At 37.1% G+C, this 24,918-nt stretch overlaps 1 protein-coding gene across 5 annotated transcripts in view; it reads right to left on the minus strand.

The window, feature by feature from the left end:
* The window catches only part of KLHL32 (kelch like family member 32), a 117,727-nt gene that overhangs the window by 39,908 nt on the left and 52,901 nt on the right, over positions 1–24,918 (minus strand). For all 5 annotated transcript variants that reach the window (XM_030489477.1, XM_030489478.1, XM_030489479.1 and 2 more), the window contains 2 exons: positions 21,991–22,089; positions 52–267 (listed from right to left, as the gene is read on the minus strand). In XM_030489477.1, coding sequence (XP_030345337.1) covers positions 52–267; positions 21,991–22,089 — 315 coding nt within the window. The remainder of the gene's footprint in view (positions 1–51; positions 268–21,990; positions 22,090–24,918) is intronic.

A 24,918-nucleotide genomic window follows, 5' to 3' on the forward strand; every position in this document is an offset into this window, starting at 1 on the left:
GCTATGGTTTATAGAGTATCACGCATTCTGCTTATTCACCAGTCTCCTTACCTGCCAGATTTGTTCTTCACTGAGTGAAGTGAGTCTATCACTTTTAAAAACCTCTCGAAGGAGACAGTATGGGAGTGCCAGGACTTCTTCAGGATGACTCTTCAATAGCTCAGAGAGATGTTTTACTAAGAAGTCAACAACTGCATTCTCCAACAAAGTGAGGTTGAAGAGGTCTGCAAGCTTATACAGGTCCAAGTAATTAAAACTATTTAATTCCTAAAAGGGTGAAGCAAACAAAATAAGTCTCACAAAAAAACCCCCAAACAAAACAGAGAAGAAAAATTCCCACAGGTCTCAAATAATCAAAAAAGGTTATTCTTTTGGAGCTGTGGAGAAGGCAGGCAAAATAACTTGAAATTAATTAGCACAGTCTCATTTAAAATGTATGTATGTATGTTACCAGTGCATATATATATATGAGCAAATATATATAATAGTACTAATTTATATAGCAACTGCTAAGGTTATATATGCATAAAGTATCTGTAAGAAATATGGATTAGTGCATAATATAATAAACCAGCATGATTTACACTGTATGACAAGAGCTTGCAGCAGTTAACAAGTGGATTAAGAAAAAAAATATTTGTTAACTACAATGGTTTGTTGCAGAGCAATTGTTTGTCTATTATTTACAGTTTTGATTGAGCTAGAGCACCTGTGTAGTCCAACTTCTGGTTCCACGAACCATTCCAAAATACGAGATGCTGAACTACCTGAATTATATACAAATTTACCTTCAGTGAACAAATAAACCTTTTTTTTTTTTTCCTACCACTGACATCAACCTGTAGTGGATGTTGGCTTCGTATACTTTCTCTCTCTCCTTCTAGCAGCAGAAAATCTGCAGAGACAAAAGCTACAGTAACTCAGGGCAGGAAGTTTTTTTCCATCCTGGTAGCAGATAACCTGTATTTACAGGCTATGTTTTCAACTTGGCATCCTTCCTAAATTAGTGTCTGGACAGCTAACTACTGCTGTTCTAGAGCATACTGCTGCCTTCAGGGGAGAGGCCAAGAATTCCTCTGTATTAGAGAAAAGTACCCAGGATGTCTCAGCATGTTTACCCATTTTCTCTGTTCTTGCTGTATGCTCACACCTCTCTTCCTCTCTCCTCCACAATCCTGGTTTTCATCTTCCAATTTACCGCATTGCTCCCTATCAGCTTCCTCCTCCCTGACCAGCTCCACACGTGAAACTGACAAGAAGTCTCGTCAGTTTCACTTTGCTGGTTAGTTAACATAGGGACTAGAGCAGGAAAGAGAAACAGACTAAATTAAGTCAATTTCGCTTTCACTGCTCTGCTGGATGGCATGGCAGCACCAAATGAAACTGACAAGAAATCTTGTAAATGTCAAATGAGCTGCGCGGCTGGCAGATAGAGCAGAGCAACAGGGAAGATGGGAAAGTGCGAAGAGAGGGTTTTTTGGAATGTTTTATGGACTACATCTTGAACGTGTGAATTGGGTGGCTGTCCCAATGACTGTGGAGCTGTTTATGCATATGCAATGGAGAGTGGAGAAAGAATTTTTTTCACCTGCTTAGAGGAGTCAGTACTGGAGGAAAGTGAATCAAATTCCTGGGGAGGCTCCTGCTTGTTACACAATCTCCCAGTCTGTGCACCTTCCCCAGCAGAGTTGTACACCAAAGAGAAATCCTATTCATTATCTACTTCAACTGCTGCATAGGAGGTTCACATTGATTTCTTGAAAGAACAAAGAGAAATTCTTTCTGTTGTTAGGCCAAGTCCTAACAGCCATCATCCCAAAAGCCACAGATATTCTAGTGCCAGTTCCTCTTCATACTGCATAGAGGTGGTAAGGACGAATCTTCCCCAATTGCAGAAAGAAAAAGAATGAATTTTATGGGAGAAGTATCAGGTCTGTGTCCCTGCTTGGTGATTTAGTATCTGCAGATAAAAGATGGTACCTCGCACCACTACTTCTGTGATGGCTATGCAATGGTGGCAACAACACCTAGGAGTATAATTGAAGTGAATATCTCAGCATGTAACAAGCAATAACTATGGTTTATTGTCCCTGGTTTGGAAGACTATCTTTCCAAAGAACTCCCCAATTGAATGAATGCCAAACATCCAGAAAGAAATTTAAAAGAGGTCAGTATACATTTACCGTGCTATTTGTAGTCAACAGCTGCATGTGGGGAGGAGAAAAATAAACAAATAATCAAGCATTGTGATCTGAGGATCAACAGCCCCACTAAAATACAGGCCTGACTGAACCCCACTAAGTGGCAATAGAGGAGAACAGATGGCTTTTGGTGGACTTCAGAAGAGGACAATACTTGAGGTAGCATAATAAAATATTTCTTCATTAGAGAGAAACAGTAATGTGACACAAATGCAGTCTTCCCCTGAAAAATCTTTACATTTTCAGTGAAATCTGAAAGACACTGGTCAGCCTTCGTTTTTGGTTTGGGTATTTTTTAGGATCCCCCAAACACCCTATCCCCTCAAATCAACACTAATTGAAGTTTTTTATGAAAGCTGTCATACAGTGGAAGAGGTCAAATCTACTTATGGATGGATAAATAAACTCTCACCAGTTGTTTATTTGCAATATTATTTTTATTTATATTTCAGATGCTTTCTTATTTATGTGTCTTTATTTATTATGGGGGTCTATTTGTTTAGTTATTTTGATATATAAGCTTCAGGTGATTTTTGATGCTTCACCTAACATAATGTGTTAGTGACCTGCTGGAATTATGGTTTACTGCTTGGTGAGTATCACAAGTATATTTTGTTAAAACTGGTCTTGGCCTGTAATCAGAAACATTCCTTTCTGGTTTTGTGAGGTCAGAGTTGACCTACAGGTTTGTATTTCACAGCCAAAGCAGCAAGTAGTGCATTAACTTTTACAAATGAAAATTATCAGACTGTCATACCAATATTCAAATCTAAATTATAGAGTGCTACACACTACTGTCTCTGTGATGATACTAGAGGGCAAAAATGCCACACTGAGATTGCACCATGTACCTCACAAATCAGATGATAACCACACTCTTCATATGTGGTACGGCTTTCTGAAACAACAGACTAGAATGCAGTGCGTTAAGTTAGTAACAAAAAAAACCCAAACCAACCCAAAAAAAGCATTTTACCTTCTAGCTTTAAAAAATAAAAATAAAAAAAAAAAATCTATCAGGCAGTATCAAAGCAATCACTGTCAACTCAGTCTGATTTGAATAGATTGTCAAACTAAACCCTCAATTGAATTTAAATACTTGTTTAAAAATGAAATAAGTCACTAAATAGGAAATTTAGGTGTGGTCATGGATAAGTGTTCTGGCAGTCTGTTTTCCATAGATTTTATAATATTGGGTTAAAAGAGCACCTACAAAATTTAGAAGTTGTGTGCAACTTTCTTCTGGTACTATATTGCTTTAAAAAGATACAGTACAAACCAGGCTTATGTAAAGTATTGAAACTTTTAATCTTGTTTTTATAAACTTTTAAATACATGCCACTTATCTTTTTGAACTGAAGGATGAAATATGAACACAAGCAGAACTGTCACTAAGAGCTGAAGAGAATTAAGGTAGTGATCCTATCTCTTCTAATGTGATGTACATTACACTGCTGAGACACATTCAGACTAAGAAAATACTTGTAAGGTTATATATACAGATCTTACAACTTACAGATGAAATAGCTCTAAAGTCTCACAATAAACTCAAACCAATTTAATAAATTGGCCAAATTATCAGCGTCTACTTCTAAATTGAGAAGCTATCTTTGATCATAGGCATCCTACTTATTCCACATCCCCCAGCTTCTTCCCCTCTCCCTGAAGTAAGAGAATCCATTGTTCTACACTACTGCTCTTCTGATTCAGTAGTATCAACCTTTAGATGCCAAACCAATTTAACAATGAGCTAACATTTAAAACCCCCATAAAAGAAAATCAATTTTCTGAACAAGCATAATCTGAAAGATGACAATATTAAATATTCAAAATAAATGATGTGACATTGTCCATATTTTAATGCAGAGATGCATTTTAATATAGAGAGATGATAAAGTGACAAACAGGAAAAATAGATATAAACATTGTATTTAAATTACTTCGAAATCTATCCTTATTCATTTGTACTTTAAAGAATAATTGCCTTGCACAAGCCACAGAAAAGGATGTAACAGATTGATAAATTAGACTTAATCATAACCAAGTACACAGCAGACTATAATATAGCTCTATTCCTCTGCTCTGTGTTATAAATAGCAGAAAGAGCACAAGGAGAACTAAGGGGAAAGAATGCATTTCTTTATGACCTTATTTGAAAGATAAACTCCTTGGGGAAATACAATTTATTCAGATTATCAAGACCCTGCTGTGCAAATCTACAGTCTGAGAGCACACTACAGAGATCAAACAATATTTACTTTATTCTGTTGGGTATAAAAGCTTTTAATGAATGCATAATTAAGACAGAAATAGTATATACAGCTTTAGAATTCCACTGCCAAGCCAAGCCATTAATATCTGAAGTATCATACCCAGTTGAAACTCCACCTGCTTCCTATTTAGATTACAGCACTATTATAAATCAAGGTATTAAATGACTAGCCCTGCTGTTGTAACAGAGAAGACACTATTTCCTCTTTTCCTAAAAGGGGTTCAGCCTCTTTAAAGCAAAAGAGGAAGTGTGAGGTCTCTGTGACAGGGACATGATTATTCAAAATCCTTTAGCAGCACCTAGCACAACAGGGTCTTGGTCCTCCAGGTTCTCTTTTATGTTAAATACTCTGAATCAGCTGCACCATTCAGAAGAGAGCCTTGACATAAATCATAGCAAAGACTATCTAAATAGATAAGGTACTGTGCCAAATGAAAAATTGTAGTGACAACTTTTCCCCTGACAACAAAAGGGATCAGCATAATTTTATGAGAAACCTGGTTCTGTTGGTTCTAGCTCTTCCTTTCTATATCTAAGGATCCAGTTCTGCAAAACCTCACACATTTACATAGGAACTAACAGATCGTTCACATACTCAACAGCACAGCAACAGACATATATAGTTCATACTAAGCATAAACACAAATCCTTCAAAAACCATATTTTAGATCTTACTTGAAATTTGCCTCCACTAAATACCAAAGACTTCCAGCTGAACCATGAAAAGACATTTTGTGGAAGCCTGATCACAGTGGAACAGCTGGGTCAGAATTTTGCAATGAATAAACCCACATTTACATTTATTACTAGATCAATGCAGACTGTAGGTGTATTTATAGGCACAGTAAAAATGTCTTTTTAAATGACTTATTTTATAAAATTAAATTTTTCTGGTAGATCATTGCTTTCTCAACACTTTCTGCGATTCCTGCTTTTGTTTGCTCCTTAAAGCACGAAAAGTTATTTTGCATCCATGCCATTATTTCAAAGTAGATCTGGGGCTAAGTACCAAAGCAACAAATCAAAACATTTCAGCCTTATTACTTTTCCTTCTGCCTTATGATAATGAATTTCTCTTCTCACTTAGTGTTTCCCTGTACCTGCTTAGTTTCCAGGTTCAACCTGCTGGCTGGTGCTAGTGAGCACCCTCTTTGAAGGCATGGAAGAAGCCTGAGACCTTCACAAGCACAGTGGAAAGACATGACGTTCTCAGATTGCTCATGTGATGATTCATCTATGTGGCTTCCAAAAATAAAGTGAAACATGCCATATGCAGATACTCCAACGTAAAACCTAAAAAGTAAACATTTTCTAGAATCTCAGATAGATTAACCTAAGTTATTAAATAGTACAAATATTTTCAAATGGCAATTCAGTCAAGTAGTGTAAGTGACCCTGGTTATACATGCCTATTATATATCGCATAAATGATTATGTGTGTCATGGAAAGAAATGTAATAACGAAACATTAAGACTATACAGTTAAAGTTTGATGGTACTATTGGAACAATCACAGGTAAGGTAGTGCAGAGTTTTCAACAGCTGCTTTCTCTTGCTAAACAGAAGCTGCTGTGGGAATGGTTTTTAATTTTTTTTTTTTTTTTTTTTTTTTTTTTTTTTTAAACTGCTCCTAGCACAGAAACTCCCCAAATGAAAAGCTTCACATCTCACGGGGCTTCACATCTTGCCAGGTATTCCTGGTGAGATAACTGCAGCTATCAGTATTACTTATCAAATAAAAAGACAGGGATGAAATAGAATATTGAGATCATCTAACCCTTCACCTGGCCTTTTTAATACCATTTCAGACTGATGAAACCCAAAGGGAGGGTTTCATCAGATTTATCAGTGTTTATAGTTTTTGTCAATTCTGAGAGCCTGTCTTTTCTTCAAACATGAGGAATGGCATAATCCTGCATTCTACAGTCCAGCAGAAATCACAGAATATTGGTACCTAATCTTTACATATATTTTATCACTTTATATTTTTGCAAATTCTCCAGAGTTACTACAGTGCTTGGGGAAAGCTGAAAACTACTTGGCTAATCCATCAGTAATCTTCCATATTCCACATTCACTTTTTTATTTTTGCTAATATTATCAAATCAAGAAAGAGCAAGTTTTGTCCTTTAGAAACCCAAAGTTCACATGAGTAGCAGCTACAAAACTATCAACAAGAATAATAAAGAAAAATAAGACTGTACAATACTATTTCTTCCAAACCTTTTGCAGACTCTAGTAACAGTTTAAGGCCATGAGAATACAGGAGTGGAAGCCTACTCCTTTGCTATACTGGACAAACTCATTAAATCATCATAAATTAAGAAAGATCCATCTTAAAACTCACTCTTTTCTTGCTCCCAAACACTGTTACAAGAAGGTTCAGCTGATTCTAAGACTCCATCTCCTAATTTCCAAGTTAATTTACACAGACAGTTTATATGCATTTGCTTCTGTGCCAACATTATCTTTTAGTTTTAACAGCACTGTCTCCCTCTCCCTCTCTGCTCCCTCCCCTAGTATTTATTCCCTTGATATATTTATAGAAAACAATCATATTCCTCCTCAGCCCTCATTTTCCTAGGCTAAACAAGCCAAGCTCTTTTAATCTACTCATGTAAAACAGGCTTTCTGATCATCTTAGCTGCCTTTTTCTATACCTCTCCCAGTCTGACTTAATTTATTCTTCTGCATGGGCAAACTCTTCACAGTACTCATGATTTTTTAGCGGCACCTTGTACACCAGCATTAATATTTCTTTACTGTTATAAATTACCTTTCTTGAAATATCCTAGACTCAAACTTCCTTTTTCTTGATAGTATCATGCTAGTAGCTCAAAGCTACCATATGATTTAATGCATGAAAATTCTTGGTAAACTCGGTCCTCAAGTGAAACACACTACTAAAAATGAGACTGACAGGAAAAGACCATTGATCTTCCACATTAAAAATATTCAGAATGGAAGTAGCTCGGTATGAGTTGCCATCACTGTGAAAAACTTTCATTGCCCGCCCCCCCCCCCCCCCCCCCCATCAGCCTCTAGAAAAAGAAATAGTCTGGACATTCTCAGTAATGACTTCTTTAAACTTCGCAGCTAAAAATCTCATCCCATTCTAGGTGCACTGTCCATAATCCGTTCTACAGCTAAGCAAGATCTTGTCTGCACCACTGTCCACTGTGGGCCAAATCACAGTGACAAAACCTGAAGGCTGGAAGTCTGTTTCTGTTGTACTGTTTACGATTCACTTTGGAGCCCTGGCAGGTCAGAGAAAGACACTATCACTTTCAAATGCAGAAACATGAAAAAAACCCAGACCAAAGACCAGGAGATCAGATCCAAACAAGAAGCCCAGAGAAAATAAGGGACACTGTACTGGAATGTAGCAGGAGAGCTGGAATTACGATCTAGAGAAGACTGGGTGTTTGATAGTTCCTCCAACTGCACTACATAAATGTAAATGAATAATGACGAAGATGGATAATAGCATGATAGTAACTAAAAAAGGAAGTCAACACTTAACGTTGCGCTAAAGAACAAACATCGTATTCCCAAATTATCAGTATACTAATGTTAACACTGTAGGTACAAATAAAAACAGAGGAAGTGTTTGTGTGCAAAGAATATATAATATGATTCACACAACTCTTTCATAATCTTTTTATGACATTTATTTCTGGAACATTTCAATGATGCACATACGTGCTCTGTAATAAACCCAGCAAGGGACCACTTTTCTTGAAAACTTGTTTCTGCTTCAGAATCCCAGGTAACAGCTTGTCACCAAATGCTTAAGGATTACAAAGCTAATAAACACACCTAAAAACTGGAAAAGGGTAACTGTAGTAAGCCGGACATCTAATATCATCCGAGAATGAAACAAAAACTAGAATGTGTGGAATGATGAGTTCATTAACACAGACAAATTCAAATCTCAAATATTTGCTAAACAACCCAAAGCAACAAAACTTTCTCAGAATTTTAAGGCATTATGTGATAGTGTACAGAAAGGCTGAATCCATTTCAGGATAACACAATACTGAGTATAATTTTGACAGACAACACAGAATCAGTCACCAATTTGAAATCAGTACTTGCTAATGCATTGTAAAAATCACATTACCCCAACTATCTACTAACTTTTGACTTGTATGAAAGGAATAAGGCATTGGTAGGGGAACTTATTATTTGGAAACCTCAAAAGAGCTAATTTTCCCAAATTTACAAGAAATATTGGCAGAATACAATGGGACAAATTTAACACACGGAGTATTAGGAAAAGTTGAGTGTTATAATATTCCATAAATTTCATGTATTACATACTTCTAGTAGGATGGATCAAACATTTGTTCAATGACAATCTCAGAATGAAGTTATTAATGGTAAGTTATAAAGCAGTTTAACTTTTTCCAGCAAGGTCCTCAATGGATTAATTCTTGGTCCAATACTGTCAACAGTTTAATTGAACTAGAGAAGGGAAAGTTTTGCCTGCAGAGCTTACAGAAGGCTCTGCAAAAGCAGTGGAGTAACAAGTTATGAGAATGACAGGATATGACCATTGTCTGGCTTTCCTAGCAAAGTGAAGTGGTCATAAATGGCAACATCTGTCTCTGAGCAGTGCCGAGGGAAAAAAAAAAAAAAAACGACTTATAAAATGCACATGAAGTACTGTCCAATAAAAGAAACAACCCCCCTTGCTGCTTCAACATTGCATTTTTAAGCTACGGCTCAAATATTAGTCCCAGTTCTGAAGTCCACACTTTAAAGCTATGAAAATATTACAGGCCGGAAAAACAACCTTGCAAGATTTAAGGCGCTCAACTTAGTTTTTAAAGAAAGACTCCTGAAGGGTTCAATCTTGAGCAAAGATATTTATCAAATGGAGAGAATACATAAAAGCAAAAAAATCTGGCCAAATTTTCAGAAAATGGTTTCTGCCTCATGAATGTAAGGTCAAGGTTATCCTGGCAACTGGACTAGGAAGTACAGGACTGTTTGCATTGCCTTTGTGTGATTTTTGACAAACATTTTGCAACCCTGCAGTAAAAGAAAAATTGACTGCAACGAAAACTTTTTTTTTTTGCCAACTGTCTGTACAGTAAAGGAGGTCATATTTGCACAATTTGACATCTGAGAGTATATGGCTTCGCATCCCTCTGAAGAGCAAGAGACTTGTTACAGCTGCAGGGAAATATGAGAGTAATCGGCAGTTTCAAACAGGGTACAAGAACCTGATTGTAAGTATGTGAATGTTAAAAAGGCAACATTTCTATTTTGTTTGGAAAACTCTTATTTCTTCAGGTATCTCTATGCTCCTGCAATATCTGACGCCAACTCAAAAATCACTAAGAAATTTTTTGCTCACACAACTAAACCAAGGCAAATTCTTATTTTACAGAGAAAAAAGGAGAAGCGGAAGAGTAATTTCCCATAATGCAGAAGATAGAAAAAACAGAACCTCAAGTGCCTGGAACCCAGTCTGGTGCTCTAGTAGTTAGAGAATTCTTTTTCTTCTTCACCCCACCCCCAACTTTAACACGATTTATTTATATAGCTCAACATATCAGCAAAATGTCTGTAACATGTTTTGTATTAAGCATTATTTCTCAGTAAAATAAAACCGTCTACAACACTCTGTCCTAAATTTATGCGGTGAAAAGAACATCTCTCCCTCCCCTGACTAGGAGCTGTGCTGATCAGTAGGTTTAGTACATAATAATCAGAACTGATTTCAGGAGGTAAACAGGATAAAAATGCATAGTAGTAGTCGACACAGAGAAAGAAAAGTAAAAGACTGAAAAGAATTCTGGAAGCACCACTGAATTAAAAAAAAAAGAATTCACTATATGTGCGGATCAAGGAGGATTTGCTTCTATATTAAATATTGTTAGGGATTCACTTATCACTCTCTTGGTCAGAAATTATTATAAATCTGACTCTCAAACCCAGAAAACCTAGAAAGAGCAAAACCCAAATGTAAAAAACGGACATTGGCTCAATGTCCAGTTTGACATTTCTTACATCTGACCTTCAGCGGTGCCAAACAAGTCACAAGTCCTCCAAAAACTAACACATGCGCATGTTCACACTGCTGAAGATGCCAACCATCAAGAAAGCATGAGCCTTCAAAGATCATGCTGACTTTTATTCATTTAGTGTCTAGCAGTTCTTACCAAGAATAAAAAATAATTCCCCTGCACCCCAAATCTCAAACAGCTAACAGTCAGGATTCCTTTTACAGCTAACAGTCAGGATTCCTTTTGCTTTATGACTAAGGCTTCCTTGGTCCATCCCCCTTCCCCCCCAAATACAGAAGATAAAAATATTTAATCAATGCATTGCATATTTAAGAGACATAACCAAATGACAAAATTCTTGCTGCTTGTAAGATTTCACCTTGAAGACACCACCTTTAAGAACAGAAATTGCAGGCACAATTTCTAAGTGTTCACAACTACAGACATATGCGAGTATCTCAAAATCATGAAGTATATGAAGGGGCCCTCTTCTGTATCCCCCTTTAAAGACAATGAGAATGAAGCCAGACACCCTTCAACAGAAAATTGGAAGGGCACTTAGAGGAGGGATATAGCTCAGCTACTTCAAAAAGAATGTATTTCTGCAGCTAATCTAACAAGAAGTCACTGTTTTTTAAAAATGAACCAGAGCTTACTGAAAAAATGTTTTGTCACTGCTTATTCCATGCAATGTTATAAAAATTCGCGTAGTTTTTTTATATTTTCAAATACGAATTTTAGTAAAAAATGTTGCCAAAACATCCAAATTTCAAAGATTTCAACCACACCTAAAAGCAAAACACTAACAACAGCTTATCACAGGTTATATATATCTAATGCTGCTTGTTTTCCCCCCACTCTGAAATATTCACCACACACACTGATCATTTATGCTACTACTTTTATTCCTTTTCAAGAAGTTCCAATAGTCTGTTGAACTTTTGGTCCAGGGCTGAATGGTGCTATATGAGTCCAGAACTTGATTAGGACTTTTTACCAATGGTGTACAATACACACGCAAGTTAAGACCCACAACAGTATCTAGGTAGTAAAATACTTTCAAGTATTTAGTCATAGTAAATATTCAGTGTCAGTCTCTGGGGGTCCTTGACATCACCATTGTATGCAAATATTTCCTGCATACTTCAGTGGCCTATGAAGATGGTAATGCTGCAAATATGAGTAAAAATATTGTGAGGCAGGCAAAACCAAAATACAAGCACACAGAAACACTGATTTCACACCTGGTGTATGACATGGGGACTGTCCCCCTAGCTTTTTCCATGTCTACACTATGCCATTTCAAGTCAGTGGGAATTCCTATCCCACTGTGTTTCGGGGGCTAAACATACCTGAGGTTACTACAATACTTTCCCAATGAAAAACAGGTGAGCCTAGGTGCTACGGAAATTCCAGGCCTTTTGCATATATAATTAGAACACATGTGGCTTATAGTAAACAAGGAGAAAACACTGAAATCGAATTTAGAAAAAAACTCCTTTGAGTGGGTTTGGCAACTTCCACAACAACAGTGAAATTGCAAGGCAAATCCAGACAATATATTACTACCCTTCTAATCCAGAGGGACATGACAGCTCCTATAAATCTTACTATAGAGAAAATTCCATGCGTTACCAGCTCAGTTGCCACTGAACCACAAATAAAAGTCCTGGTTTCAATCACTCAGGATCCAATGCCACCTTAGGCAGCTAAACATACTCTGTGGCAGATATCACAAATTCTGTAAGACACTGTTGAAACAGATGGGAAATCTAGCAGCAACTTCCTGCAAATTAATAAACAGCTGTTTAGAATAGATTACACAGGAAAACAAATGAATAAAGTTGCAAATATTACTCAGTTTGGAATAACACACTTGCAGGACATTATTGACAGTTAATAAAGTTGTTGATACCACTAATCTTTAGGTTTGTATCTTTTAATGTTTAGAATTAGTGAGATGAATGAGGCAAAATTATAACTTTGAAAACTCTGATTACATATTGGCTGAAGATTCAATATGACAGCATGTATACATTTACATTCATTCTGGGTTCAAGGCATATTCAATACCCTGGACAGAAATGGAGATTTTGTTTTTAATAGAATTAGTCTACATCACAATTCTAAAGCAAGATACTGGTTCCCTGGCAAATTCTACTCTGATGCAGTTGTGCAAACAAAACACTGATAATAGAATGTGCAAAAATGCTGTTTTCACTTACTGCTGCTAAGAGACCTACTGGAAAACATGAACAGCCTTACATAGAACTTGTTTCCTTCTTTGTGCCCCCCTACAAACTGAAATGGTTCTCTATTAAGTACTGAAATAGCATTTAACGGTAGTTACAACTAGATGTAAATTTGAGGTACTTCCATTTCTTATACTACTTATATAAATTTTGGGCTTTCGTTACAAATCTTCACACTCGACTAGTGTGTTGCGCTAGTTAAGGTGGTTGTGAGCAGTTCAGACAGGTGGATCAAACAGTAATGATTACTGAAAAACATAACATATATCACAGTGGGCGGGGAAACAAATACATAGATTTGTATCAAATTCAGACTTTTTGCCTTTAACAGAAGACAGTCTATAGAAAAGTCTAAATTGCAAACACTGACAAACTGGGGGTATATGAACTTTGACCCCTAACAAAGTTTTGAAAGGATAGTCTCATCTATTAAACTGACTGTAAAATTAAAATAAAATTTACTGGGTCTTTTTAATAGCTTTTAAAGATGGAGCAGAGAAAGTCATTTACTATTTTCCTCAGTTTAATACTTCAAGTGTCAAGTTGCCTCTCAAATTCCATCATATAATAAATTTTCTCATTCATTTTCTTAAGAAAGATTCTCCTCTTGCTTAACATTTCCAACTTGAAATTGATTCTTGTGAAAATAATAATGTGTTTAAAAATACAAAGTATAGAGGAGTTAACTTCATAACTATGAAGGAAATTTTACAAAACCCAGTTTATTTTGGCTATGCCAAAAAGATGGACAATTAACTCACTATCACAGTGATACTTATGAGATAAAATCAGATTGTAACTCACTTCAGGCCCAATGTTCTCTTCAGGTTCATAGGTTACAAATGATTTATAGTCACCGTTTTGTACTTTACATTCTGGCTTTTCCCACATTGGTAAATACTTTATAGCCAAAGCATTTGCATGTTTCAGAAATACCTTTGCTAAAATGGCTTAACACAACTAGAACTGCTTTAGATCAAAGCAAATTTAAATAAAATGTCCCTCTGCTTCGTTACAGGAGGTAAAAAAAAAAAAAAAAAGCTCTGTGTTATCTGGTGCCTATATTCCTGTTCTTTCACTTTAGAGCTGTAAGTCTCCTCTTTCAGGTCACGTATTCCACATAAAAGTGCTAAACTAATGCCGCTTAATGACAAATTAATGTCCATGAATAAAAAATACACCTCTAATAGCATAGAGTAATTTGCCATTACAATATCATCATTGGACATGCCCCTGGTTTAATACGATGTATTTAATTCATAACTTAATGAGTGATATATAAAAAGAGAGAGATGAACCCTGCAATTACATTTATGTGAGTCTGTCACCTTATTTGTAAAACCTTAGAGTCATTTACATTCAAATTAGAACAAATGAGAGATTTCACAAAGTGCAGTGATAAATGACCATTGCTGCACAAGACAGAACTGTATTTCCTGTGAAAACATTAACAGTTTCCTATTATTTGTTAAAAATTACAATGCATATTGCCCAGTGTTGTGTGAATAATGACTTTTTTACTGATTAGGTCAGAAGACTAATACGGAGTAAAAATAAATAATTTTTCTTTTAATTTTTTCTGATTTTCGCTTGAATTTATCTGCTCAAACTGTTACGGACTCACAGCGCCACCTGCTGCCCACGCCTGGGGAGGAAGGGCTCGACTGCCTATTTCAAGTCCTGTTCAGCCTTCAGCCTTTTGGGTTTCATCTCTTGCAATCAAACAAGTTTTCCTGCCACAGTGCTAACGGGACATGCCGCTGAGGACATCAGCAGTTAAGGGGGCTGCACTACTCAATTACAAATACTGCCATTTCTGGGGTTCATGCATCTAAACTGCCTCAATTAGTACGGGGAATTAAAAGCCAAAGACATTTGGGGGGCAGGAGTGACAGGGGAACATAAAACATTAGTATTGATCAGATGGTAATAAAACCAAAGAAGAATTTTGTGCACTAAGCATTCTGGGATTCATCAGCCTCTGTTTACAGCTTTATAAAAATACTAGAAAGATTCAAGGCAGGAACCTTTCAGGGGCTCAGGGACAGAAAAGGTCAGGTAAGGAAGGCCACATTGGCTAGAAAGACAACATGAGAAGGGCAGGGAGGGAAACAGGGAAGCAATCCCGCTTCTTTATTCCTATTTAGAAACACACACCAAAGCTGCTCTCCCTTCCTGACAGAAATTGCAAAGAGAAGGAGATGTAGCACTATCTGCCTCTTCCCAGCTTCTCACCCCTCCCGTGACCCATGCAGAAGACCAGCAATTCATACAAATAGCTCGGCAGCTTGGAAGCTTGAATCTTGCCAGCAACAGGAAACTTAGATACTCCAGTATCATTCTTCACACATCCATCAGCAGTTCTAATTCGGTTTTATCCATTATTACTTCATTAGGAAAAGCAGAATACACACACACAAAGTCAGCAAGTTCCTCACAATAGCTGCACCACTTTAAGAGTTAACCCCGCAGGAGCAGAATATCCACTATCACGTTGCAGCTAAATAGCAGCTAGTGGGTTACAGTAAGAATGGCATTCAAGGCAATGGGGTATACCATTTTTACTCTCCTCATTGGCACCAACTGAAAAAAATGGAGAAAACCACCATCATTTTTTTCCTAAGTGCCATTCTAAGTTGGAATCTTCAGTACTGCGTTCACATTATATATACTACATATATATAAACCTGTATCTCTGTAGCATATCTGTACGTTAAAGAGAGGAAATAAATTCCTGAAGTTATTTTTGAGCTTTGTACAAAAACTTTTCTAATGTCTGTCAATGGCTCAATGACTCGACAGCTGACAAAACATGCTCCTTCAAAAATCAGCACGCTAGCACAGCAACAACTGAGTGGCTGCACAGAACTGAAAGCCAGTAAAATGCAAGATGACATTATTTCTGCCTATTTTGTATTCTCAGTATAGGAAGGTCCCTCTTTCCACCATGGGATAAAGTTGGCAGACTCAAGTTCAATGGTGGTGGCTTTATAAAACACCACTCTAATTCTGGGGGAGTGGAGGGCTGGAGGGCGTGTATGTGTGTACTTCGATTAGAAACTCAGTATTAGTTCAAAAAAGGCAAGCCTTGGTTGCTACATGACCTTTAGATTGTTTTCCAGCAGTTTAATTTGCTCTATATTAAAAACCCAGGAGCTGAAATCCCAACTGAGCTGGGGCTTCTGGCAATACAAAGGTGATGCTCTCAATCTCTGGTGTAAGAATTAATTCATCTCTGAAAGAGTGCATCTTAGTGAAAGTTGGGACTGTGTTGTTGGCACTGTCCAAATGGAGATGTTGCATTTAAAAAAAATAAATAGCTTTGAAGCTCCGTAAACCATGCACACTCCTTTTAATTCCACAGGCAGATTCATTTGTAGCTTTTTCCTTTTAAAATCAGTAACATATTTCGATCTATAAACACATTCAAATAGTTTAAAATTAGTAGAAGATCCAGATCATTAGGTGCTCATACACCATAAAAAATTTTGTTTTATAAGCCTAGGTTGACCAGTACAGTATAAGGTTAAAAATCAAATGCCCCTACCCAAGACAATTTGTTTGTTTCAATTATTACCAAGAATTATTCCAGGAGGTTTTATTTTAGCATTTGTGAGTTGATTAATTTTTTGCATTCCAAGGCTGATCCTGCTTGTCTGCTTCTGTATACAAGAATCCAGGGCATACAGTACAGAGGTGGCTCCAAGAAAATTCCAACTGACTGCTGCTATACAGTGCCGGATTTTTTTCAAGCTCATTTTAATCACTCACCTAAAAATATTCTTTTCATCTTAAATTAGCCCTCTTTAAAGACATTACAACTGACATCAGTAGCAAGTGGCAGATATACCTGTGGCTGAGTTCTATCTACTCTAAAAGGTAATATAGTACATTTATGATTTAGCAGGGAACTTAATGCAGTTAAAACTAACAGGAAAATTAGCATCAAACTTTCAGCTTCCCTTGACACAAAAACATTTATGATCCCCAGAGCAATTTTTAACAGTCAGGGGAACTTTAATGGCAATCAGGGTTGCTGCTTATGTCTACTATACTTGCTGCTCCTAGCTACTGTGAGAATAGGCAATGAATTCCAGCACTGAGTACAAGGGCAGTTGGCTAACACCCCTTCTAATAAGGCTGTATTGAAAATATGCAACTGTCCAAACAGTTAACATAAATGATATCCCAGACTCTGTCCAATATGTGAATTTAATTTGTTTTTCACAGATTGTGCCTGACCTGTCAGCAGAAAGTTATAGGGGTAAATGCTAACAATCCTGCAATGTCCTGCCTCTCAGAAACAAATGCATTGCTTTGGACAGTTCTGCAACTTTAAACCCCTCGCTCACACCTATCACCCTATTACCTTGAATGTAACTCAGATAGTATATAGAACTCCACGGAAAACAATAATACTGGATTTCAGAAAATACAGAAAAATCACTTAGCTTTAAGATTTCAAATATATATAGTCCTAGTCCCAGATCCCTGAATGCCAGTGAAAATAAGCCTCCGGTTTAAAAATCTGATTACTAAAGCTATACCCACGCAACATTGAGTTGATGTTGATCAGTAGAAGGAAAATCCATTGAAAATACATATTCTCAATAGCATTCCCTCCTTAAGACTCTTTGACTGTTGAAATAATTTGCAGTTTGTGTCTCTCTTTGGAACTGAATACTCAAACAGCTGAGAAAATAGACAAAACTTCTTACATCTACAGTCAGTTATATAAAACTCAGATGTATTTATGAAACAAATATTTCTATGTTCTGAATAAATCTTTTAAGACATTTCTTCTCTTGCATAAGAATAAAGTCATCATGTACCCTTCAGAAAAACATTTACAAGATTTAAAGTGCAAAATAGGTCACCACAAACAAACTACCTCAATTTAAGCCCATTCTTGGATCTCCATCACATTCAACACCTTCAACTAGCTTTCTCCTGCCCTTTCAATGTCCAAATAGGACTGTTATGGTCCACTGCAACTCTAAAGGCTAAAACTTCTTTTAAAAAGGAATCAAGACATTCCGATAAGCTGTTCCAATTATATTTCAAAGTCTACCTGTTGGCTGCAGCTGTCTGCATTAGCCTCTGTTGAAAAACCTCAGCCAAAACTGACAAGCAGTCTGAGCTGGAAGAGGAACTAAGAAAAAAAGAGTTTTAGAGAATTGGATCTGCACTCTGCAAGCAAATGCTGTGTGTGCAATCACAGACCTTAGTGCAATTCAAGACACACAAAGCTCAAGTCTGCAGCTTAACTTTTCCACACCTAGCAGCAACACAGCTAAGAACAATCACATTGACTTACTTTGTTTGTTTAGGTTAAGACGGATGTATGAGATTTCAAGCCTTATTTCAATGTTTAAAGTACCTGAGAATTATGCAGATAACATGATCTGAGAGTCAAGAATATGCACGTATTTCAAACAAAATACATCAGCATGCTTCAAAAAAAGTTCCCCTCTACAAATGAAGCTAAAAACAAATCCCCCAAACAGCAAAGACTGGGCAGTAATCATAATTCAAGATCCAACACTGTTGAGGCAGGGGAGGAAGTCTGCAAAACACAAAGCTGGAATTCAGACCTAAAGTAAGGAATACTTAGGCATTTCTCCTGTTGGCAAGTAGAGAAAATATGATCTACAATTGTTTTAAAATAAAAACTAGTAATTTTTCAAGCCAAAATAAGAATGAATTTTCCAATGAGAAAACGGAATCAGCATTAGATGCTCCAGAACATTTGATAATGTGAAGTTTATAGATGATAAAATGCATTTAATAAATTAGCAGTGTTGTCAGAAACCTCCATTGCATCCTGCTATCATAAACATCTTAGAGATCGATATTACTTAATTGGCGTGGGGAGAAAGATTGCTCCTTCTCTTTTTTTCTGTCTTTACTTTGATCAAAAACTCTTCATAAAAATAAAATATGGATGCAAACTATTTGTTGCAGACATCTTAGTGCTCTAAGCTGGTTGGTCTATAAGAAAGAGGACCTGTCTTACAGTCAAAATAATGACTTGTTCAATGCTGAGACAACTGAGATGAAATTCCTTAAAGATCAGTGAATATGAAAGGCAGCACTGGCTGGAAATGAACCTGCCCCAGAGCACTGCAAATCAGCTCTGACAATTAGACACTTCAACCACCATCTTTGATGGATTAGATCAGTGCAATCTACTTTGGAATCTCACAGACTACAAACATGTCTTGGAATGGATATGTGTATGAGCCATACCAACTGCATTTGTAGCAAAAAAAAAAAAGAGTCTTATTGAAATCCATAGAATAATTACAGGCCCCAGATAAAAGTATCAAGAAGAGATGAAACTGTCTTGAGCTCCAAAAAACTGCCAAGCTGGAACATCTAGAGAAAGAGAAGAGCTGGAACAAGCTCTAGTGATAAGAGCAGCTCTACAATATGGGAAAAGCCTAGTCCTAACAATCCTAACACATTTAAAATTCTGTGTCATCACTATACAACAATAATAAACAACAGCTAGATCCCACATACCGTATTTCCTGAATTTATGCTAAACTAAGCTAAGTTCATGATACCTGAACAACTCAAAACAGCAAGAAAGAAATTAACTAGTACAATAAATGAAGAACTCTGCAGCATTCAGATTCATCAGAAAGAAGAGAAAGGGCAAGCATTATTCTCTTCCCAGCATCTTTATCACAGCGTGTGGGGTGACAAGGCGCCCCAGTTACCAACTGCAGGCATCATAAGTGACTTCAAGGGAAGCCTTCTTTAGCTACTTTGATATTATTTTTAGATAGTACTAAAATAAAGCAATAAATATTTTTTTAAATTAACCAATACTATGTAGAAAATGAACAGATATTTGATATAATTAATTTGAACCCTGAAAGATATTGCAGTGTTTATGTATACTACCTTGTTGACCTCTGCTAAAAAAGCTTACACAACTATTCAGGGTTGAATTAATTGCATGGACTGCAACTTTGCAGAACAAGACATTAATTCTTACTGTGGCCTATTCAGACTGCAAATCTGCCTGCAGATACGCCTTGTTGTGGTGAATCTGGTATTAAAAATACTGCAAAAAGAGTAAAGTGCAGTCTAGAGACTGATAGGATGTAAGTTACAGTCATCCCACAGATGTCCATGCAGATTCGAAACCTTACATAAAGGCCCTGATTCAAAAATACTCTACAAAACTAGCACTGCTCTGTCTCCCCAGACATACTCTCCTCCTTATTCCCTACCTCCATCACTGTAAATCTGGGCAGTCGGTCCCACTTCCTCTTCATTTTTACACCAGCATAGCTCCAGCTACCCTGTCTTGGCACGCTACTTGGAGTACAAGAGAGCTCTTGCACATTATTTGAGTAATCGCATGTTGACTGTCACTTCCAGAGAATTTTTACTGGTCCGTTAATTACAGAGTAATTTGGCAGCAATGTTTGCTCACCCTGTTTCTGTTGGGGCTTTTTGTTTGGTTGGTTTTGTTTGACTTTTTTTGGGGAAAAGGGAGGGTGTGGTATGGTTTTGTGGTTGATTTTTTGTTTTGATTTGTTTGGGGGGTTTTGGGGGCTTTGTTTTGGGGTTTGGTTTGGTTTTGTTTGATTGGTTTGGTTTTGGTTTAAATTAATTAGTAGTCTGTTCCTAAATACTTGTCTATGGCTTGCATATCAAGGGCAAGATCCAAAGCACTGCTAATTCTACAGTTGCCTGTCTTTCCACCACAGTGATTTCAGGATTAAAAGTATTAAGGTGGTGCTAAAGGAAAATCTGCAAATACCAGAGGCTACTCAGCATAGGTAGTGGCAGAAATTAGCACAAGTTGGGCATATACCTGGTCCGTTTCCAGAATCTTCTCATGTCCCTACCTTACCAGCACTACAATACTCAGATTCTTCCCTACTCTTTAACACTTCCCCTAGCTTCTTTGCTGCAATGGTCTTTTTGGTTCAATTTCCAACAAAGACATAGCATGTAAGCAGCAGAGACATGTTCACACGGACTATTTAGGGTGGCATTAAATACACTATGACTATCATTGTTAGACTTGCATCTTCATTCTCATTACAGTATCCCCTTCCCATGCCTGCGTGACAACTGATAGGCCGAATGGTTTTGTGGCTCATTTGGCATCTCACTGCTCTCATTTCTCAAACCAACCATGTTTCCCACTACATTCCCTGTCTATTTTCTCAGAAAAATTAAATCCCTCCATGCATTCTTGAAAACAAACTGAAACAAACTGCTAGCTCCTTTAACTGTTTAATCAATCTATAATGCACATATCAATATCAACTTACTGAACACACATTTTGAAGGCTTCCCTAAGGCTAAAACTCAAAGAACAGATTCTTTCTCCCTAAGACACAGAGTCTTCAAGTACATTCTGGAGCTCTTAACATGAGATCCTGCATGTCTAGGGTACTCAGTAGCTCAGTGTGCTGCCAAGCACACTCAGACTGTTCAAAGGCAGTTATGCTATTGGAAGGCAAGTGCATACAGAGAGGATTGTGCTGACATGCACTTCCATGCCCAACTGTTGCACAGATACAGCCAAATGCACCTTATTTCAGAAACAATACTGAAAAATTACAAGGAAAAGGAAACAGTTCTGTAGAATTGCTATCGCCTTTTTTTAAAATAAGGCTTTTCATAGATACACATCAAAGCTATGTTGTTGCTACCATCATGAGCCATCTCCTATACAAGCCAAGCACAAAAAATGAGTTTACTGGAGTCAGATTTTGTGCTTCATAACGACAGCCCTAATGTTGATAATATTATCTGCATTATGGGTGGGAGGCCAGTTAAGCATAAGGTGCCGTTGTAATAAGGCCTACCCCTTCTGTGATAGCTAGTGCCATGAAATATTCATCAATATTCTGTTGGGAACACTTATGTATCTGAATGCTTCACAATACACGACTGCAGTAGGGAAACATTTAATATTTGGTAAACTGAGGCAGAAGAAAGTAAATTCTCTGGTAAAGGAGGGAATCAGACTCCCATGCGCGTGATCAGTGGACCATCCTTGTTTTCAGAACTGAAATGGACAAAATGGATGGGAGGAGAAAGCATCTACCACAAACTGATACTCAAATTACATTCAAAATTCATGTCTCCTGAAATCCATTTTATTGACATTTAGGTTACACCAGGTATCGTACTAAGACTCTCCTACTAAGATTAGACTTGAAACAAAAGCTTACCCAACAGAAATGGCTGATAATCAGGCAGAGAAGCCTCACCTGAATGAGATAGTGAGAACACAAACTGAGAAGCTCCAGCAGCTGCAAATGACTCCCGGCTGCTAGGACATCCTGTATCACCCCTGGTTCCAAGAGGATCTGTAAAGAAGAAAATGGAAGGTTTGCCCTGTAGAACTCAGAGCACTTGTAGAAATTACTAACAGGCCTTTGTTATTTCAGACATTTAAGTTAACAGAAAGAACAGGAAAGAATACAATTAAGCATATAGAGAAGTCTTTGCAGGATGGGGACGGAGTTTTAAAGTTCACCTGAATTACCCAAAGGAATTTTAAGCAGATGTTCCTGTGAGAGTCCATAAGCCACATTAACCGCTGCATGTTATTTATTTATAAAGGAGAATTTTCAAAATAACACAACCTCCTTTTGTTATCCATATATACCTGGATGCTTCCATACCTACTGATGAATCAGGTCAACAGAATTGACTCAGAAGCCTCCACTATTAATATTGTTCATGCTTGTGAAAAAATATACAGACTAGGAACACCCTTCCCATTCTGCATGGTACCACTTCATAATTTTCCTTACCACTGTGTTCATTTTACAGAGCAAGGTTGTGATGGCATAGAGTGAGCATGCTGCTGGGGAAGTGCCAGAAAGGGCTTAGAAACCAAGACCGGTTATTCTGTCACTTGCTCACATGAAACTCCTACTCATTTCAATTAAAATCACGCACAGGCAGCAGCCAGGATAATTGGGCCTCAGCTCCGGGTCTGCTGTCTCAGGGTCAGCTTGTTAGAGCATCCCTTTCAGGACACAAAAGTCAACTTCTTATCAGCAATCACATGACAAACTATCCAAACTAATGTTACATTTAAATATTAGTGGTGCAACATCAAAAATCAGAAATGCATGAGAAAAATTAATTTTTCAAAGACACTCATTCAGTTTTATCCTTGTTGTATTTCCCTGGCAACATTGGTTTCACACCACATGAGGTCAGTCTCTCACTGCTCCACAGGGAAGTAAAGCTGATTTTTTTCCAGCTCCTTTCTCTTCTGCCCACACGATTTGGTTTAATCTCACATATCATTTATATGTCTTAAATGCAGTGGAATAAGGAGGGTGGCAAACAAAAGGGAAGACACTGCATCGTTTGCAGTTAAACTGTTTTTGAGGGAAATTAAAATAAAAAAACCCACAAAAGTATTTGTTTCCTCAAGCAAAACCACAAAGTATCTTTAACATAATGGATATAATAGAACAAGCAAGAAGGGATTGATTCTTTTTTATATCAAGAACTCATTTACATTGAATTCTGTCAGTGCATGACATGCTTAAAGCTTGTGCAAATCACTATATATAGTCATACTAGGTTTTAAGTGAACATATATGTAATTTACATACTGTTTTTATCTAGTCAGAAAGACATGTAAGGATCTTAATGTAAACAAGAACCAGGGCCAGCACAATCTGAGTTTTTGGCTGGTGCTAATGAGGTTGCTGTGCATGATGAGAGGTAGTTCAAATGGAAAGCTAGAAAGGATTTCAATTTCAAAAATATCTCCTATAGGTATATTGAAAAAAAGAGCAACACTATCAAATATTTTCAAATGGGAACTCAAGGTCAGACTGATGAAACAAGCTGCTTTAGACCTTGCAGTGTTTGTTATTCAGACATCATTTACACTGAGGAAGTTGTCATCCGATGTCATATTACTTATTAAGTGCCAGCCACCAGCTTAGCCTTGTTAAAGACGCAATATGAAGAGAACCAGAACCCTAAGCAGATTACTACCTTGAAGGCACAGACAAACTATATTTAACTGTGATAATATTAATGTATTTTAAAGCTACAGAAATCCATTTACAAATAATACCAGTAGCATTATAAGACGAGAAGTAGGACAAGAGACAAGGAGGGTGACTGGTTACTAACTAGAGGTGTATTTGATTCACACAAAGTCAGCAACAAAAGTTCATTTCAAGGTGACAGACATTTCTTACATGTTTTTCCATTTCTCACAGCTTTCCTATACCCATGCAAGACTTTTTTTGCTGAGATAACATACTCACCTTTGTCTTTCCCAAGATAACTGAGAAAAGTCTATTTTGTCTCTTCCTAAGACCCTCCCTTAAATGGAACTATCCGAATATTTATTCGATACTCCTTTCAATATAGGCAAAAATACTAATTCATTTATGTTAAATGTTCACCATCAGGAAACTGCATGCTGGGGAAACCCACAAGAAAAAGAAAAGTAAAGATGGAAGAAAATACTGCAAGACTCCTTTCTACTGAAACCGGGGTAATTCACAATTATTCCACACCTCTCAGTTTCCATACATTAATACAATTACTCGATTTTTATTAATTACCAGCATAGCCGTTCATATGCTACGCAGGCCATCCAGCTGAATTTTAACAACAAATGCACATAAGTACCACCATATACACACAAGTACACACAGTGACTGACTCTCCTGTTTTTCTGACCCTCAAAGAAATAGCTCTGAGGTCTTCGAAGTGATACTTACTGAAAATTAAGGAGAGGGAAAGTAAGATTCACCACACCTTAAAAATTCATCACAAATTACTAGTGTGAAAACTAGAGAGAGAAGCTTAATAATTTTCCCTACTGCACCCTTAACCCAAAGGTTACAAGGCATAATTATAAGGGCAGAAAAAGTAATTTGGAACCATCAACTTCAGATGAATTTTGCAATCTTCACCAGTGAAGGATGTGCTTCATATGACAAATGCACTTTTCAGACTGGTTTCTCTGCTAGTTTTATATTAAAACTAATTAGTGGCAATTAAGGTATTGCACCTGGCTGCATCTTACAATCAGTCCTCTATTCAAGCCTTCTTTCTGAGGGTTAATTTTCATTATTCTCTCAACTTTTCTCTGACCCATGATGCCACCTAAGGAAATCAGCTTAACACCTCCCTGTATGCAATGAGCA

Source organism: Strigops habroptila, chromosome 6 (genome assembly GCF_004027225.2).
Source record: "Strigops habroptila isolate Jane chromosome 6, bStrHab1.2.pri, whole genome shotgun sequence".
Lineage (NCBI taxonomy): Eukaryota > Metazoa > Chordata > Aves > Psittaciformes > Psittacidae > Strigops > Strigops habroptila.